The 20,331-nt window shown below is 34.0% G+C and overlaps 1 protein-coding gene and 1 long non-coding RNA gene across 4 annotated transcripts; one reads left to right on the top strand and one right to left on the bottom strand.

The window, feature by feature from the left end:
* Positions 1-702: 702 nt before the first annotated feature.
* LOC111987463 (uncharacterized) lies at positions 703-7,334 on the bottom strand. Of its 3 annotated transcripts, none has more exons than XR_010626042.1 (5): positions 6,908-7,334; positions 6,116-6,140; positions 5,410-5,992; positions 4,700-4,863; positions 703-1,849 (listed from the first exon to the last, which is right to left on the bottom strand). It is a non-coding gene; the product is annotated as an uncharacterized LOC111987463 (long non-coding RNA). The 3 variants fall into 3 exon arrangements; XR_010626043.1 differs by having other exon boundaries at positions 703-1,846; XR_010626041.1 differs by lacking the exon at positions 703-1,849 and adding an exon at positions 3,848-4,176.
* On the top strand, positions 1,075-10,601 carry LOC136064432 (pectinesterase-like). The gene is made up of 2 exons (XM_065766175.1): positions 1,075-2,044; positions 9,636-10,601. Exons 1-2 carry the CDS (start codon positions 1,075-1,077, stop codon positions 10,316-10,318), a joined length of 1,653 nt encoding a protein of 550 aa, XP_065622247.1. The 3' UTR covers positions 10,319-10,601.
* The last annotated feature ends 9,730 nt before the right edge of the window (positions 10,602-20,331 follow it).

Genomic DNA, 20,331 nt, shown 5'->3' with positions numbered 1-20,331 from the left:
AGCTAACGGGAACGTTAACAGGAAGGCCAGCATATAGCTATTGTTGATGAGCTGGAACATTTAAATGATGTCAACATTTTTACCTTATATGTTTTGTTCTTATGTCATATCACCCTCTTTTCAATACAACATCAGACCCAACCTGCCCCCACTTGCCACTCTCTACTCTTCCCTTTTCGTCTTCTTCCCAGGATTCTCTCTATCCCCATAGGCTCTCTTTACAAACACATATTTGTCCTCCCTCTAACAGAAACTAAAAGGCAAGAACTAGCGATAACAGAGAAAGATCCAGTGACAATGAAGCATTTTGGCTAAGCAATATATCAGGCTTTGGCTTCCGGTGAAGAAAAACGAGATAGACCACCGCAGATTTTTTTTCAGAGTATTTGTTATCCAACCGGTGAAACCGTGTCCGGTCTTGCAAATCAGGAGGTTTGACCGCGGTCCAAGCGGTTTACTGCAAATTAAAATTTTCCGGTTTTATACTTTTAAAGAACTGGATTGATGACTGGTTTCCGATTATTGCGGTTCGCCGGTCCAATCCGGATTTCAGAACCATGTAGCCAACGTCAACATTTCTCACCAAAACAGCATCGTTATAGTTTTTTTTTTTTTAGTTTATATACAATTTTAAAGTCTTATTTTTTCCCCGAAGTACAACCATGCTTTAACTAGTTTTCAACCGTTAAACAATCAGCAAGAAGAGAGAAAAGCTGCATCCAAATACATACGAAGAAGCATTCAAATTGAGAGTGAGCCATAGTACTCAGGCTAACTATGACTTATATTTAAATGCAAGCCACATCAACAGATTAATGTAATGCACACGACCTAGAGGCTAGAGCTTGAGTTTATCTAAACCTCGAATCTTTGTATGTCAGAAAAAATAAATACAACGAGATAAACACATTATTGGAACAATAGCATACTAAAAAAAGAAGAGTACACGCTACACACTGAGATAAACACGCTTTTGAGCACACGATAAAATTCAATCTCTTTCTTGTATCATATGTATGATTGTATTCTCTATATGAGACCAACCAACCACACCTATTTTGCAAACACATTTCTATGACAATGGCTTCCAAGCTCTCCCCATTGTGCAACTTTTTTCTCCTATTAATGCTCTTCTCCTACTCTCCTTCTCTTGCTAGCTTCTATACTTCCCCAAGTACCATTTGCAACTCCACACCCCACCCATCTTTCTGCAAATCCAACTTACCGCCAAATGAGTTCAACACCATTCAAGACTATGGCTGGTACTTCATTCACCAGTCCTTATCATCAGCAAAAGACTTTCTTTCGCTAATCAAATCATATCCAATATCACATTCCTCGTATTCTAAACGTACCGTTCATGCCCTCAAAGATTGTCAGCTTTTAGCTGACTTGACCGTGGATTTCTTGTCAAAAACTTTGCAAACTATTAGCTCTACAAACAGACTTAATAGCTTGCAAGCTGAGGATTTGCATACACTGCTTAGTGCCACTTTGACAAACCAAGAAACATGTTCTGATGGCCTGCTAGAGTTAGCATCAGCCTCTAGCGTTAAAAAAGGCTTGTTGGGTCCTCTCTCTAATGGGACTAAGCTTCATAGCATATCGCTTGCGCTTTTTAAGCATGGTTGGGTTCCAAAGACAAAGAGAGAGAGTTTTCCAACAGAAAGAAGCCATTCGTTCTTTTCCAATATGGAAAATATTATTAATGGTCTTTTGCCTTTAAGAATGTCTATAACTGGAAAAAGGTTGCTTCAAACAACTCTTGGCGATGTATTGGTGAGCCAAACGGTATTTGTGAACCCAGATAACAGTGGAGACTTCACCACTATCAATGATGCTGTGGCTGCTGCACCAGAAAATACTGATATTAGTGATGGATACTTTGTCATTTACATTGTAGCTGGGGTTTATTATGAGTATGTTTCCATTGATAAGAACAAGCAATATTTGATGATGGTTGGGTACGGTATCAACCAAACTGTGATCACAGGCGATCATAACCAGAAGAATGAGTCGAGTGAATTCGATTCTGCAACATTTGGTAAGCTACAATATATTGCTTTGGGTAATGTTTTTGTTTTTATATAAATTGGTCATTAACCCGTGTGATGCACAGAAAAACTACTAAAAATGAGATCAACTCTAAAATTAGAATCATTTTGCAAGTTAGACTACAAAATTAGGTAAAAGAATTAATTTCATGTTATAGTCTAGTTTTTTATTGGTAGCAAAATCACTTGCATGATCAAATTTGGTCTCAATGGATCAAGTGCAAATCTTTCATCTAGACATTCAAGTATTAGGATAAATGATGTGTTTTTGATAGGTAAAAATTAAGATAAACAACAATTAAACATATACACAGAACCAAAAAAAAAATTGTTTACCAAAGAACCTCAAATATGTAAAATTTGCCAAAAAGATACATCACATATTAATGCATAAACACGTCTACATAACTTTTGAATAATCCAAGTGCAGCAACATTAGAAGCAACCTTTAGGCTTCTTTCACTATTTCAAGTGGCTCCTAAACAATGTCATATTTACTTCTTAGTTCCATTCATCATTCTATGATATAAAAGTCACAATCAACACGTATGCATCTCATAAAATCCATAAGCAAGTTTTTGTTTTTTGTTTTTTAATTTTCCTTCACCCTTCTCAGTTTGACTAAAGAGAAACCAAAGTGAATAAAAAAAAGTTTATAATTTAAAACTGAAAAGTTTACTTCTTTATGGTGTTTCACACAGAGTAGATACAAAACCATGTCTTTTTTATAAGAGTTCAAGTTAATTTCAAAACACAGGCGGGGCCAGTTTAATATGATGTAGCAAGAACCTTTGAAAATGAAACTACAACATACTTCAAATAATTATGAAATTGCCCATTTCCGTAATCTGACTCTCTTCCCTACAAATAAGAGGACTTATAATGTTGAAAGAACTTCCTCTTCTTTTAGTGGGTAAAACAGTAAGATCAAAAGTATTGTGTAACAAATATTATCATATTAAAGTGAAAATAAATTGGTTAAGCAGATATTCAGCTGGACATAGATGTACCTACATCTTCTGCATCATCAAGAATCAATACAGCACTTTCTTGGCCAAGCAAGATATCAAGACCCTTTTGATGTTCTTGGGTGCCATGCTTACGTGAAATAACTTTAGCACTTAAGTACTCTCCTAGAGGATCAAGTAGCTTAGCCATTTACATTGCATAGTGCCGACAGGAGATCACTCATTGTATAAATGCACATCTCAAACATATCACTTTCTTCTTTTAAAAATGTAAAAATGTGTGAATAAAGGGCCTTAGCTTCGTCATCATATATGTTTTTTGCCATAGGTAGCTTCATCTTCATATCAATTTGCATAAATTTCACCATGAAGAGGCTACCTTTCGTGACACATGTCCATTTCATAATTTTTGAATACCATAAGGCTACAAGCACATCAAGTCACTCAAACGGCCAAAATGTCAAAGAAAAAACAATGCAATCAAAGCCTAAAGAGTTAGAAAATAAATATTTTTAAAAAGAATAAATACACATCTGCAGCAGAGCAGATATAGTGAAATGAAAAGCCAACTTGATAATCAATCAAACTGATAAGAGAGCCTCTATTTGGTTTCCAAGTTATAGGGATTTTCCCCCAATAACTACCAAACCTTTCCTATCTATAGTTCGCCTCATGCATTATGGAACAAAAAAATCTCACAGTGATATTACAAATAAAAATAGTAATTAAGCTTGCCTTAAGCATAACATAAAAATCCTGCCAATCTTTCTTAAAAAGAAGGGAGGGTGGGGGGACAAAAAAAAGTGCAGACAAGGGAGGCAGTGCTTCCCAAAAATCAAAAGATCCCACTAGAAATTCCTCAAAACTTCCAAGTGATTCATGGTTATGGTGATTTTACAACATAAGACTGCATAAGCAGTAAACTATATCCCTTCCATGACTTTGAAAGTTTTACCTACCTTTGGTTAGAAATTTGAACATTCTATTGACAAATTGAAAGCACTCAAATAAAACTTTCATCAACAGATTCAGAACTTAACGGTAATAATTCATGTTGACCTCTAAAAGTTCTACAACATGACAAGTTACAATGGTATATAGCCAAGCTTATTAGAGATGATCATACAAACAAAGATGGAATGTCACCATGATACCTGAAAACAAAGATATACAAAATGCTAAGCACACTGCCAAAGTACAATAAAATATAAAGGTAAAAGAAATACCTTGCAAATCTGTTTTTTATTTTAAATATTCTTCCTCTGATGTCATATCTGTTTTTTTATTTTAAATATTCTTCTTCTGTAGCGTATGATCTATATCAAGAACTAAGTATAGCTTCTTATGGTGTAATAAATCTGCTTCTTTCCAATTGACAATTTCAGCATTGTGAAGCCGTAGTCCCAGAAAATAATGTTTGAGCTTAAATGAATTACTATTTAAAAAAGAAAAAAGAAAAAAAGATCATCGCTATGCTTTATGATTCTATTATTCTTGAATAGGAATAGATTTATAAGTTCAAAATTGGTTACATATCTCCAGTTGTAATTTAAAAAATAGTTTCATATTAGGGGAATATTACTTAGTGAATGCGCAGTGACACTGTCTTCCATTATGTAGAGAAGGATAACCAAAATTCATAACTCCACCAAATAGTCTTATCTCAAAGAAGGTTACCTCATGAATGTAACCCAATGCCACACCAGATTTGGCCAGCAACCTTTGCCCACAAAATGTACATGTTGTCATCTTGCAATTCTTGAAATCTTCAAACTTCAGACTGGTCATCCAAATATCTCTTTTTATTACCAATGAAACCCATCATCAGAATTTATCTTTACCTACCAAAATAAATAAATAAATAAAAATAGATTGGTTAAACTCCATTTGTTCCAACAAAAATGCCTTCATTCAGTTCCATTAATGTAACAGTTCCTCATGCAAAGAGCCATCCCAAAGCTATAATAAAACCATGCAAAAGAATTATATTGATATCTGTAACTGTAAGGCATAAACTTCATCTTCTTATATGAATTAATAAGTAGCAGCAAGTAAAAAACATACAAAGAAGAAACCATACAGATTAAAGAGGAAATTCAAAGTCCATAGTTCATCTGGATTAATCCAACATCATTCAAAGAAAAAACCTTCCTCTAATAGAGGGAAAAAGAAAAACAAAAAGTCGACCATGAAACAAAATTGATGAAAATCTTCAATTGGGTAGTCAAAATTCTATGGGGAGTGATGCAGAAAATCTGAACCACAAATGAGAAGGAAAACAGCCTCAACTTAAAACACAAAATTCCTATATCAAAACCAATACACCCACAATACCCAAACCTAAATCACATTTAACGCTCAATAAAGGGACAAGAAAAAAACTTTACCTGCAGTGGTTCCAGCCATCTGATGGTGGTGGTAGACCAGTGGTGACAGCCTTCTAAACTCTCTCCGCACCCTTACGAAGTCTCAGGAAAAAGCACAATATGGTAGCGTGACAGTGTGAACATTGAGGGGAAGGAAAAAGAAATTGAGCCATCCAAATTACACAAACAAACTCTCACTCAGAAGGAGAAGAAGATTAAGAAAGAAAATCCCAAGTTTTACCACTGAAAGGGGAAAACGCAAGAAATTAGTTTCACCAGTAGTGGTTTTGCTGGCTGAGCGGTGGTGGCAGGCTAGTGAAGGCAGGACTCTGTTCTTTCTCTTCAACCGTGGGAGTTTTTAAAAGTTAACTTGTGTGAAGGTGAGGATAAAAGTAATTTTTTTGGCCTAATTGGTTTTTTTTTTTTTAGATGGGAACGTCAAGCTTGATAAGTAAGCTTGATGGGAGCTGATTAGAAGGCTGTCACCACCTTGATAACATAAGTAAGCTTCCTTCACACCCTTGAGCATAAGAGCCTAGGCATCCACCGCAAATCTATTATCTTTGACCCCATAGTTTCTTCTCAAACTCAATCTACTACCAATCTAAATCACACACACAAATAAAACACAACAAAAAGAGGGGGATCAATACAAACACCAACACTGTAACACAGATAATTATATAAGTTTCACAGTTAAAGTAAATACAACCACTGACTCTCTCACCTGTTGGGTTGTGTTCCTAGCAACCCTACAAAACCAAAAAAAAAAAAAGAAAAAAGCATTAAGATTTTTTTTTTTCAGAAAAGAAAAGGTTGAAATACAGCAGTAAGTTTTATAACCATGAACAAAAAAGAATTAAAGATATCAACTATTCTAATTATTTCTCTTTTGATGTTGGTTATCCAACATGTTCTCAGGACCAAATAGAAAAAGGGCCAATCAAAATCAAATAAACCCATTTGCAAATCACAATTTCAAATACAACCCACTATAAGATTCCCCTTAAAACAACCATACGTCCTCTGTATCCTGTCTCTTGTCTTTGTCTCTCTCTCACACTTGCTGGCAGATTTTTTATTTTTTATTTTAACAAAAAAAATCAGCATTGTAATATAAAAAAGTGTCTATCCAATGGTGACACACAACATAAGAAAAGTGTTGCTTTTACTGGATTACTCTTAGCACTTGTATAAAACGTCAGTTTTCCTCATTATTGGCACAATACAATCTTTTTGAGACATTTTATCAAACACACATCATGCATTATTGTTGCAACCATTCCCTGCATATAATGTGATCAAAGAACTACCTAAAATTTCAACAATAATAGAATACCATAATACCTCCAAAACATAGTCAAATTAGAATTTCAACAATAACTGACTGTAAGTCTGTAATCAATTCCAAAAAAAAAACCTTTCCAATTCCTTCAAAATCATCTATGTTTGTATATGTAATCATAAGGATACGTTTTGACAATTACATTAGTTACACATTGAAAAATAATAAACTCACATAAAACCCATATCCAGGAGATGCATAGACACGGGTTTAAACAATTAAACAGAGATTCTTATCTGAGTCTCAGTCCGAGTCGCCCAAATAAACCTGAACCTCCTCTTCCAAATCTTGCTTCAGGGCTCACACAAATTGGACTGGTACTATATCTGCTACTTGAGCAAGTTTAGACCAGATGGTTTCTAAGAAGAGAGAGAAGGGGTCGCATGTTACAGCTTTTAGTTTTAGTTTTTAGAAAAATTTTCAGAGTTGGGTTTTTGAGGGAAGGAAAAGGGTAGAGATTTGGGTTTTAGGGGAAGCAGAAGGGTAGAGAAGACTTTCAGAGTTGTGGGAGAAAACTGACAGAAAAGAGGGGAAGAGAGTATGGGTTTGAGAAAGGGGAGTGTATATATTTAATAGAGAGAAATAAACTGCTCATTAACAAATGAAACTGTGGCTATTAATCGAAAATTTGCCAAATGAAAAGTCACAGCTGTTTGTGTTTTTAAATGTATGCGTGTAGTTAATTTATGTAGTGACGTGGTGGTATAATAAAGAGTAGACAATAAAAACTCAAACGTTTCAATTATTAGTTATTATTATATTTAGACTTTATGATAGATTGTAATTAGTGTATAATAAAAATGATATATATAATAACTTATGGTGATATTGCATTAATCACAATCCTATCGGCTAGAGTATAAGGAAAAAAAAAAAAACTTTAAATAAGTATTCATACAGTATTATCAACATATACATAATATCATTGTTTCAAACTAGAGGGACTAGAGTATAAGGAAAAAAAAAAAAAAAAAAAAAAATGTAATCATAAGGATACGTTTTGACAATTACATTAGTTACACATTGAAAAATAATAAACTCATATAAAACCCATATCCAGGAGATGCATAGACACGGGTTTAAACAATTAAACAGAGATTCTTACCTGAGTCTCAGTCCGAGTCGCCCAAATAAACCTGAACCTCCTCTTCCAAATCTTGCTTCAGGGCTCACACAAATTGGACTGGTACTATATCTGCTACTTGAGCAAGTTTAGACCAGATGGTTTCTAAGAAGAGAGAGAAGGGGTCGCATGTTACAGCTTTTAGTTTTAGTTTTTAGAAAAATTTTCAGAGTTGGGTTTTTGAGGGAAGGAAAAGGGTAGAGATTTGGGTTTTAGGGGAAGCAGAAGGGTAGAGAAGACTTTCAGAGTTGTGGGAGAAAACTGACAGAAAAGAGGGGAAGAGAGTATGGGTTTGAGAAAGGGGAGTGTATATATTTAATAGAGAGAAATAAACTGCTTATTAACAAATGAAACTGTGGCTATTAATCGAAAATTTGCCAAATGAAAAGTCACAGCTGTTTGTGTTTTTAAATGTATGCGTGTAGTTAATTTATGTAGTGACCTGGTATAATAAAGAGTAGTCAATAAAAAGTTAAATATTTCAATTATTAGTTATTATTATATTTAAACTTTATGGTAGATTGTAATTGGTGTATAATAAAAATGATATATATGATAACTTATGGTGATGTTGCACTAATCACAATCTTATCAGCTAGAGTATAAGGGAAAAAAAAAAAAAAACTTTAAATAATATCAGTATTTCAAACTAGAGGGACTAGAGTATACATAATATCAGCATACATAGTATCAGTATTTCAAACTAGAGGGACTAGAGTATAAGGAAAAAAAAAAAAAACTAAAGGGACATATACATAATATCAGTATTTCAAACTAGAGGGACTAGAGTATAATTATCAAGCTATCATCTAAGACATATACATAATATCATTTTTTTTTTAAAAAAAAAAAACAACATCATTGTTTCTTAATACATTACAATGCAATTATTTATGAAAAGAAAATTACTTCACCATTACTTCACCATTGTTAACTTTTTTGTTTTGTTTTTAAATAAAATTTGTTATGTTTTGGGTCGAGGATTTACATTGCCGGATTTGGGCTGAATTGAGCTACGTTGGGCTGATGATTTTAAAGGAGGGGGGCCAAGCTAATTGAAAGATGGGCTTAAATGTGTGTGTACATATATATATATATATATATTTTTTTTTTTTTGAGCTAAAAATATACCTACTATTTTTTCTTCATATGGTCAGGGGGCTTGGGCCCTCTTGGGTCTGTCCCTGCCTTAGATGTTTTGAAAAATTATGTGAAATATATTATGTCCGTAACATTCTTATTGTTTTTCTTGGTTTACATATATTCATTTTTTTTAATATTGAAACCCTAAGAATAAACTTAATATATAGTAAAATATATCACATTATAGATGAAAAACCACATGCTCCCTAATACTTGAGCCAAAATAATTTTAAATGTCAACTTTAGGTCACTTTAAGAAACAAGTCTATTATTAACCATGTTTCCCCTATATTTCCTTTAAAAAAACTCGTATATATTCTATTAAAGATTTCGAGGAAAATAATGTTTGTGATATACCCATCTCTCTTCTTCTGAACAATTGTATGATACTGTCTTAATTATGATGATCTATAATTCTATTCACTATAATTTCTATTGCAGCTGTTGTTGGGCAAGGATTTGTTGCTATGAACATTACCTTTCGTAACACAGCCGGACCACACAAAGGCCAAGCTGTGGCAGTCCGAAGTGGGGCTGACATGTCTGCATTTTATGGATGTAGTTTTGAAGGCTACCAAGACACGTTACATACCCATTCTCTCAGGCAGTTTTATAAAACTATAATTTCTATTGCAGCTGTTGTTGGGCAAGGATTTGTTGCTATGAACATTACCTTTCGTAACACAGCCGGACCACACAAAGGCCAAGCTGTGGCAGTCCGAAGTGGGGCTGACATGTCTGCATTTTATGGATGTAGTTTTGAAGGCTACCAAGACACGTTACATACCCATTCTCTCAGGCAGTTTTATAAAGAATGTGATATTTATGGTACAATTGATTTCATATTTGGCAATGCAGCGGTTGTCTTCCAAGATTGCAATATTTATCTACGACTTCCATTACATGGCCAGTACAATGTTATCATTGCGCAAGGCAAAACAGACCCAAATCAAAATACTGGGACTTCCATACATCATTGTAGCATTAGGCCAGCTGAGGAATTGGTTGGAACAGAAACATACCTTGGGAGGCCATGGAAGGAGTATGCAACAACTGTTTATATGCAATCTTTTATGGATAGCCTAATTAACTCTGAAGGTTGGCACACATGGAACGACACTGACTTTGCTATTAATACATTATATTATGGGGAATATGATAACAATGGGCCAGGATCAGACACTAGTAACCGGATTACATGGCCTGGTTACCATGTCATGAATAGAGACGAGGCTAATGTTTTTAATGTGTCGCATTTTATACAAGGAGATGAATGGTTGCCTGCAACAGGAGTGCCCTACACTGGTGGTTTACTATAAATTGTACTTTGAGATCGTTCACCATGTCTCTTCAATATTGTTCTTGGAGCTACTTTTCTAATGTCAATTAATGTATGGGCACAATTGTTTATCATTAACTTAGGTGGATTGGCCAAGTGGTTGGATACTTGGTCTCAAAGTGTTTGTTCCAGATTTGACTAGGTGTGCTCCCCAGTTCAAGTCCAAGTACTTGCACTTTGAAAAAACCTCTTGGGCAAGTGATTTAACCCATTAGGGCCCACCCGTCGGGAATAGTGATTAGTCTCTAGTTGAAAGCTTTGAGAATATACTGTGAGAACCCAAAAAAAAAAAAATTGTTTATCATTTCAATAATATCTAATCACAGTGATCACTTTGCATCCAAGCAACATCTCTCTCTTCCATATTCTTTCTTTCTTTTTCACTTTTTTGGTTGAGACCATATTAAATCAGTAACCCCTTCAATATTTTAACAGCTTCATTTTGGGTTGAACGAGCATAAAACAAATAATAATTCTAAAATCTAACCATTTTCACAAAATATTTCATAACCATCAAGGTGGTAGATTATGAACGGTATATTTATATGGGTAATTGAGCAGTCTCATATACAAACTGGAACCTGTTGGTTTTCTATGGAAAGCATGGACCTGAACTCAAACTAGGATATGTTACATATTATTCCAGATTATCTTGGTTTTCTGGTTGGCAAAAGAACTATTTTCCTTTTTAATAAATAATGTTGCCCATGTCTGGTAACCCATGGCACAAAGGAGGTGCATTTTCAATAATATCAATTCTATTTTGACTACCGTGCGATGGTCACTCTACAAGTGTAAGTGCTTGTGGGGTGTGAGGAGTAAGGCCGGGATTCAAGTCTGTAGGAGAGAATTTCACACACATATACACTTAGATTATGTTAGAATAAAATTTATATCTTGTATAAAAAAAAAAAAAATTCTATTTTCATGTTTACTTTATTTATTTTTACTATTATTAAATGATTCAATTTTTTGTGATTGCTGCCCACCTAGTTAGTAAGGCGGGGTTGGCCTATTTAAACCAAATATATATTGTTGACAACAAGTATTAACCCATGTTTAACAATAATTGTTAGATTATGTTTAACAAATATTGTTAATTAACAAATATTGTCAAATTATGTTTAACAAACGTTGCTCAAATTATATTTAACAAGAATTGTCAAATTAGTCAAATTCATCAAACATAATTTTACCCATAGTCCTTTTGGCATATGAGTTTTATTGATGTGAGTAGTGCCCATTAGCCAATATTTCCGATCCAAAACTCAACCCCAACACTATAGTCCCTCAACCTCAATTGGCAAACAAAACCAATGACCCCAACCTGGAGGCAGAGTACCAGCGATGCATGGAGTGTTCAAGGCAACTCCCATAGCAGATTATAGAGAAATCCGCAAGACGTGGGCATATGAGTACATAGCTCATTAAACCTATAACCCACCAACAAATTTCAAGCAATACAGCAAGAAATGGGTACACCAATACAATCAAAAACAAACTTCAAACAAAAGGTGCTTTTGAAATCTACATGAACACTTATGTTGCTGTCAAGTGGATGGAGCAAGGTAGTCAATCTCGTACCGGAGGCTGTACTGATTTGACCAGTGAAACAATATATTTCGGTATCGATTAATACCGGTGTACCGTTTCGGGTTTACCGTTATTTTTTTATATTTATAGAGAGAGATATATATATATATATATATATGTGTGTGTGTGTGTGTGTGTGTGTGTGTGTGTGTGTGTGTGTGTATTATAATAAATATAAAAGTTTACCATAACACATTACCTCAATTCAAAACAAATTATTCATAGTTTTAGACTTTAGCATCAATTAAAAGAAAAAAAAAACACAATATAAAAAATAGAAAGCTTAATTGTTCATTGCATACTAAAAAAACAAATAATATTAATAAGTTAATGCAAATAAGTTACCATTCTGCACTTACAAAACTAAAAAAATAAAATAAAAATAAAACTTGTTTTTTGTACCGGTTGATATTGCTTGAAATTGGCCAGTATGGCTGGTATTTAAACCAGTACAAAATGTTGGCATTTTGATACTGATATACATACCGGTATGATATCAACTACATTGGGATGGAGACATACGAATGTGAAGGCACAAGCAACAATGCCTCCACAAGCTGCACCACCTATGAGGTCGTGTTTGAGGACTAAGAGGGTTGGGGATTTGGGTTTTGGGGTTGTGGGTTTTAGGGAAGAGGAGGCGGAGGACAGGTAGGTTTCGAGTTTAGGGATTGGGAGGTGAGTGTGATTGTGAGGTTGGTAAAAAGAGAAATGAAGTTTGGGTGTGGGTTTGGATAGTCATTGGAGCTGTGGATATTTTGGTATCCATTATGGACTTGTGGAAATGAAATCTCTATTGCCAATGTTGGTGTTGGTGTTGATGTTGTCTCACATAAACTTTTTAATACGCATGTGCTAATCATTGTCAACCATGTGCTTATAATTTTGAAAATATATTAATTTAGTCCAAGAACACTACATTAAGCCATGTAAAACACAAATTAATAAACACAAATAAAAGGACGAAAAGAAAACATTTGCAAAGTTTATGAACAAAAAAACAAAATTTTGTGAAAGTTTAGGGAGGTAAAATGATATTTTACCCTAAAATTTTAATAATTAATTTTTTGATTGTTACCCACATAATCATATATTTTTAAAAAACGATACGATTCTCTCTCTTAAAACTTGACAAAGACCTAGAGAGAAATTGGGCATAACCATGATTTTTAAAATTTTCAATCTTCGTGCAAATTTGAGCCACTAGCTGAATTCTAATGTATAGATAAATAGGGAAAATAAATAAATAAATATATATATATATATATATATAATCTCAAAATTAATGGGTATTTTTGGAATTCCATCCTTTAAACAATCAGAACTCTCCCGCCACTCCAAAACCAACCTCCAACGCCAACAAAATTAACCAACCAAAATCCTCTCTCCCAAAATCAGCCAGACTCTCCAAAGAACCACCCCAAACCCCAACCATGATTACCACCATTACTCCGCCACTCATTTCTCTCAGTCTCGCACTCATCACTGCGCTCCCCCTCACCGCCGTGACCCCACCGCCGCTGCCAACCCCTTCTAGTTGTGCAGACGAGCTTGCTCTGTTCTCGCCATGCCTGCCCTTTGTCTCGTCTCCGCCAAACAACCTCTCTGACACTGCCTCTGACAACTTCTGCCACGCCTTTTCCTCGGCTTTAAACTCTACCAATGGTGTTTGCCTCTGTTACCTTGTTCGGTAGCCTTCAATCCTCAGGTTCGCTGTCAATGACACAAGATTGCTCTCTCTTTCATCGGCTTGTACCATTAGAGATGACAACAACAGTTCCATGAGGAATGACTGTATTGAATCACTTTGCTCAGGTTCAATAAAACAAACCCAGTTCTTGGTTTCTTTTAGTCTTACTCTTGAGCTTTTCTCATCAAAAAAACAATATCCAGTTCTTAAACTCTGATTTTCTTGGATCAAAAAGCCAAACCCAATTCTTGGTTTCTTAATGTCGTGACCTTTTCTTGGTTGAACTTAGTTTCCATGGAATTTTTTTGGGAATGACTAGGATAAAGTTGGGGTCTTTATAGTGGGTTTTGCAACTCTGCTCCTTTTCTCTTTGCTTTATCTTTCTTTTCCTGGAAAGAAAATCAATAAGGAAACAATGGACTAATTGAATTATAATTTCTCTCTATATTGAAACAGGGTCACCAGCATTGCCGCTTCTACGGAGCACAACAATTTCAGGGCTTACAACTACTTCTAGTTCTGGTAATTAGGCAGAGTGATCTTTTACTCTTTACTCACAACTATTTTCGAATTTATATTTGAATCACCAATTTGCCATTGTTTTGAGAGATATGCACCATCTCTATCTCTCCCTTTTATACAAATATTGTTTCCGTTCCAAAATTTTCTATTAAATTCGTTTTTACCCCTAAACTTTAAAATGTTCTATTTTCGTCTTTAAACTATTGAAAACATTACTTTTATCATACTTAACTGCCTTTAGAAAAAGGTCACACATTTCAGGTGAACAAGTGGCACAAAATTTTTGATTAATTTTTTAAGTTTGGGGACAACGTAATAGAGAATAAGGTGAAAATTTTGTTTTTTATAAGTGAATTGTAAGGCCTGAGGGCATAGCACAGGCTATAGTGACCAGAGGTGTAGCCAGGAATTTTTACATGAGGGCCAATTCGAACTATGAAGGTTGAAATTGATGACGATGAGTATCATCATTGTATGGATAGTCTATATTTTTAGATTGATATGGACCTTCTTTGAGATAAGCTCATCGGATTTCATCTAATTTGTTGATAGGAAATTCACATATTTGTTTACATGATCCTAGATCACGATCTATCTCTTCAGATTGAATTCTTGAACATTTGGAGGGGTCAGGGTATTCATCAGGTATTGAAGTATCAATATTTGTTTCTACAGCCATAGGTGTCCTAATTTCTGAATTGTTAACATCTTTTTTCTTAAAAAATACATCAATTGTTTTTTCGTTTGCTCATAATTCTTTTAGCTTTAAGAATATGACTCAAAAATTAACCTGAAAAGAAGTTTAAAAAATAAAATTTTAATTAGTAATTTTTACTTAGTTATATGGATGTTTTTCATACTCAAGAAAAAACAAAATTTCCACTATAATTTAAACATATAACCCATTTTTAATATGACTTTAATTAATAATAACCCCTCAAACATAAACAAAAATTAAACACACAAGTATTGGTACACAACATAAACCAAACAATTTAACAACACCCATAGCCACATCCACAGCCACATGATATTTAACTAATCAAAAATAGGTAATAAATCAAAATAATTTTACCTTAGAAACTTTATCTTCACAAAGTGCAAAGATGGGTCACCTGTGTGGCAATGTCTACTGCCTCTGCCTGACTGTCTCCAACTTTAGATCTTCCCTTCAAGACTCATCACAAACAATCTCCCCATGCCTTCAATCATGTATTTCTCTTAAAATCTATGAAAATATAAAGAGCATGTGAATATTTAAGTGTAGATAGTTGAGAAAATAAAAAAAAGACACTAAAAAGAGATGAATGTCTAATGCTTAAGAAAGAGAAGAAAACTCACCAGTCACAAAGTAGTCAACAAGTTCCAAAACTAAAGCTGATAAAGAAAGAAAAAATTGGTCAGGATTTTTTTTTTTTTTTTTGGGACTGTGAGTACAGAAGACTGGAGTTTTGGGGGCTGGTAGGTAGGCAACGGTATAGTGCAAATGAAAGTGTATCAAAGAAGACCAAACAAAAGAATAAGAAGTAAAGAAAGGGATTCCATGGGTCAGTGGGTGGATTTTTTGAGATGAAGAGAAAGTCAAGTTCTGATTTTAGTGTTTGGACTTGAGTGGGCCAGATTGTTTTATTTGGAGAACATAAGGTGATAAGCCCTAAAACTAAAGCTGGGTTTGGGAGAATATTTAAGTTGGGCTTGGGAGAATAGTTGAGAATTGGGCATTGGGGGAACCGGCTGTCCAATATACCCCGCTCAATTTTTTTTTCTACCTACTCTAATAGGAAAAAAAAAAAAAAAATTTTGCAGGGGCCGGGGCCCCCCCAAGCCACTACGTGGCTCCGCCCTTGATAGTGACCACTTTTGATTTGTCCTTCTAGTTAAAATTATTGCCATCATGGCTATGATACCCAATGTAAATTGATCAAAACTGACTTATCTTGAATCCCAATTGTAAAATGCATATTAGACAGAAGTCTCAGTTTCCTTATAATGCAGGAGCCTTTGTGGTTACGTACTAGAAACTTTGGAGTTTGGTCCGGTCTCTCAAGTTTCGATCCCTTTACTGCAGGTCCTAATGTTGTTGGATCTCAACCAAAAACTGAGAAGAATTCATCACTACTTTGTATCTGCTACAGTTGGTTTCCATTTCAAATAGCGTTTCTCCTTGTTCTTCCTATCTGCATCTATCTACGCTCTTGCAACCAAGCACAATATCTTGTTTACATACTCCTTTTCCTTCAAGCTTTGGTAAGTCCTTCAATATTTTAACAGCTTCATTCTGGTTTAAAGTTTAAACTAGCATAAAGCAACTGTTAGACATACTTGAACTATTTCTTTTGTCTGCGAGTTTAAATGTGCTCAAAATAAATTGGAACCACTTGGTTTTTTTATGGATAGCTTGGAGGCTCTGAACTCAAACGAAGGATACGTTACATATTAAACTCTTTTTTAGTGAATAATTTTGCCCATGTCTGGTTATTTGTGACACAAAAGAGGATCTTTTTTTTTTTCTTTTTTTTTTTCAATAATATCGATTCTATTGTGCACGTTTTCTTCATTTATTTCTTCTCTTATTCATTAATTCAATAAAAGGAGCCCCAAAAAAAAAAAAAAAAAACCCTTAAAGATATTGACTAGGCCATGATGGTATTTGAAAACTACAAAGGCTTGTTTTGTATCCGGGTTACTACAGTTGAATTGGGAATTAATTAAAAAAAAAGTTGATTAATTACTTCTAAGATTGTTTATACCACATAATTATAGGAATAGGAATCTCTTTAGGTGAAATAGACTTTGTACATTATATACACTTAGATCCAAGAAAATGAAATCCTAATCATATTTGGATTTTTTTAAATCAAAATCTTAATCTCTCCATTTTTAGTAAAATGAAGAGGATCATGTTCCATAATCATAGATTTTGATATTAATAGATAGGTACTTCTCTTAACAATCCAAATATTTTGCCTTTCAAGGTATTTATGTACTTTTATTTTAGGGTTTTGTAGATGTTTATAATAACACAAAATAGTTTTGGTGACCAACTAGGTAATAATATGTCTTATTTATAAGACTTTGACAAAACCCTAGAAACTCGAAAGAGATATATTGGAGGTGAGTAATGCTATAAACACAAACTATTTTACAACATTTTTATAAATTGATGATGTGGGCAACCTTTTATTGGTTTTCATTTAGGCTCACTGTTAATATTATTTTTCCATTTACCAATAATCATTGGCTACATCAGCAGTTTGTAAATTTTTTTATAAAATATTTATATATCTAGTATTATTCATTGGAGGTCATATACCTAAGAACCCCCCAACCCCTCCCCCTAAAAAAAAAAAAAATCCAACAATGCACAATTTGTCACACAATTTGGATGTGAAGTAATCATGATTCAAAAAGTTGGAAAACTGAGCCTTGCAAAATGTGGACATTAGTGTCCACGTCAAAAAATGATGTAGGACAAGATATGGAGTTTGATTTTGATTTTTATTAAATTTTAAAGTTATATGTAGTTTTCCTAATTTAGGATTATATATATATATATATATATTGAGAATCCTAGGAAATAGAGTTTTGTTTACTTGATTTTAGTTGTTTTTAAATATATATACACCCAAAAAAAAAAAAAAAAATCATAGAATGGCCTGGGTGAAACTGTTTAAGGAAATTGAAGCATATGAAGTATAACTCAAAACAAAAGGGCATTCTCGGAATTCCATCTTTTAAAAAAACAGAACTCTCCCGCCTCTAAACTATATTTATAACTGTTTACCAGATTCCAAAACCCCAACATCCAATACTAACAAAACTAACAAAAACCTTCTCTCCCAAAAGCACTCAAAAGTCAACATTAGTTCCATGGGGATGGATCTTTGGAGTCACTTTGCTCAGGTTCAAAATGCCAAACCCAGTTCTTGGTTTCTTAAAATTTCGAACTTTTCTTGGCTAAACTTAGTTTCTGATGTCGCGGAAGCCTGAAGAGCAGCACACACGATGCTCTCTTGATGAAACAGAAACTAAACTGTTAGTTCCTGGGTAGTAAATCTCGAATTCACGAGGGGTTCCTTGAATCCACAAGGTGATAGGTCTGGAATCCACCAGAGAACACAAAAGACACAAGTCTGTATTTTTATTGATAATAAACTATGAAAAACGTTTACAGACTTAGAGGCCTATTTAAGGGCTCCTTAAAACTTGACATACAAGAAAATATAATCTAAAATAACTCCTAATTGATACCTAACCAAAACAGGAATCAACTTTGACCTAAAAAAGCATTAAATGCACTAAAAACAAGGAAATAAATCACCTAAACCTAAAATAACGTTTTTTACATAAAAATACAAAAAATAATAAATTACAATAATTAAATAGTAAATTGTGTCCTACATCAGACTCCTCCACTTGAAATAAACTCGTCCTCGAGTTCATTTTTAAAATCTGAAATCTCCCATGCCAAGAGAACAAATACTTTGAATACTTCATCTTCTTTGTCTTCTCGCCAAACTTGAAAGTCATTAATTGGGCAACTTGAACTTCTTCTCCCTTGATCTTCATGTAATTGACAATATTTACCAAATATGAGTCAATGATCAAATCGAATCTTTCCACCCCAATAAAATTAATAAACTTTGTTTCAGTGTCTCCCAATAAAATAATAGGAGTTTGAATGTTGCAATCATCTAACTTGATTTCATCAACATCGTTGACAACTTGCTCTATAATTTCTTCTTTAATGGTCTCTACTATCTCAACCTCAAGATCTTTCTCTATAATGGGGTCCTCATTAATCTCCTCCACAATCTTGATTTTAGGTTCTTCTTCTATAACAAGGCCTTCATTAATTTCCTCAGAAATATCTATATTTTCTTCTTTGACTTCTCCATATTCTTCAAGAACAATATTTTCTTTAACATATAATTCTTCCTTTAACGGTGGAATATTTGGCTCTTCAAAATAATTCAAGTATGAACTTCTTGGCCAATAATAATCTTGTATTGTATACGACAAGATTTCTTCACAATCCAAAGGATAAAATTTGATAGCAAGCATCTTTTTCATCCTTGGCCACAATCGAATTTTATCTTTACCTTGTCGAATTCTATCAGATTGTACTTGTTCCCACCAACGTAAGGCATACTTACTAAGTTTATACAAAGCAAGTCCAACTTTTCTCTCATAACAAATATTCTCATAATCAAATAAATCCTCTAGATCAAGTAACCAATCAAGAAAATCTTCTTTTAAAAAATAACCATTAAAACTTGCAATTCTCTTATAAGGTCTATATGAAATTTGCTTACCAATAGGTTGCCCGTGAGTTATGTCTCCGCTGCAGTTATCCCTATTGTTTCCATTCTTCAACGGTGCCATCCTAGCATCGATATTTGTGAGTGCTTGTTGTACGTCACGTAATACTCGCTAAGTTATTCGTCGTTGTTGTGGTAGTGGTTACCGTCTCGTCGGTTAGTCATCAAACCAGGGTAAGTCAAGGCTCTGATACCAACTGATGTCGCGGAAGCCTGAAGAGCAGCACACACGATGCTCTCTTGATGAAACAGAAACTAAACTGTTAGTTCCTGGGTAGTAAACCTCGAATCCACGAGGGGTCCTTGAATCCACAAGGTGATAGGTCTGGAATCCACCAGAGAACACAAAAGACACAAGTCTGAATTTTTATTGATAATAAACTATGAAAAACGTTTACAGACTTAGAGGCCTATTTAAGAGCTCCTTAAAACTTGACATACAAGAAAATATAATCTAAAATAACTCCTAATTAATACCTAACCATAACAGGAATCAACTTTGACCTAAAAAAGCATTAAATGCACTAAAAACAAGGAAATAAATCACCTAAACCTAAAATAACTTTTTTACATAAAAATACCAAAAATAATAAATTACAATAATTAAATAGTAAATTGTGTCCTACATCAGTTCCCCTGGATTTTTTGGGGTATAACTTGTATAAAGTTGGAATCTTTTTAGTGGGGCTTTGCAAAGCTGTTACGTTCTCTCTCCTTTATCTACTTCTTCTTCTTCTCCCTTTTTATTTTCTTGAAAGAAAATCAATAATTTAAATAATGCACTAATCGAATTATGTTTCAATCTTTTTATGAAACAGGGTGACCAGCATTGCCTCCCCTCCGAAGCACAAAAATTTAAGGGCTTAC

This window comes from Quercus suber, unplaced genomic scaffold (genome assembly GCF_002906115.3).
Source record: "Quercus suber isolate HL8 unplaced genomic scaffold, Cork oak 2.0 scaffold_688, whole genome shotgun sequence".
Classification (NCBI taxonomy): Eukaryota; Viridiplantae; Streptophyta; class Magnoliopsida; order Fagales; family Fagaceae; genus Quercus; species Quercus suber.
Note: the sequence above shows the minus strand (reverse complement) of the source record. Positions and strands in the feature narration are given on the sequence as shown.

Coding starts and splice junctions, on each gene's coding strand:
- LOC136064432 (XM_065766175.1), top strand. CDS start 1,075: ATGACAATGGCTTCCAAGCTCTCCCCATTGTGCAACTTTTTTCTCCTA. Junction 2,045..9,635: donor ATTCGATTCTGCAACATTTG/GTAAGCTACAAT, acceptor TTTCTATTGCAG/CTGTTGTTGGGCAAGGATTT.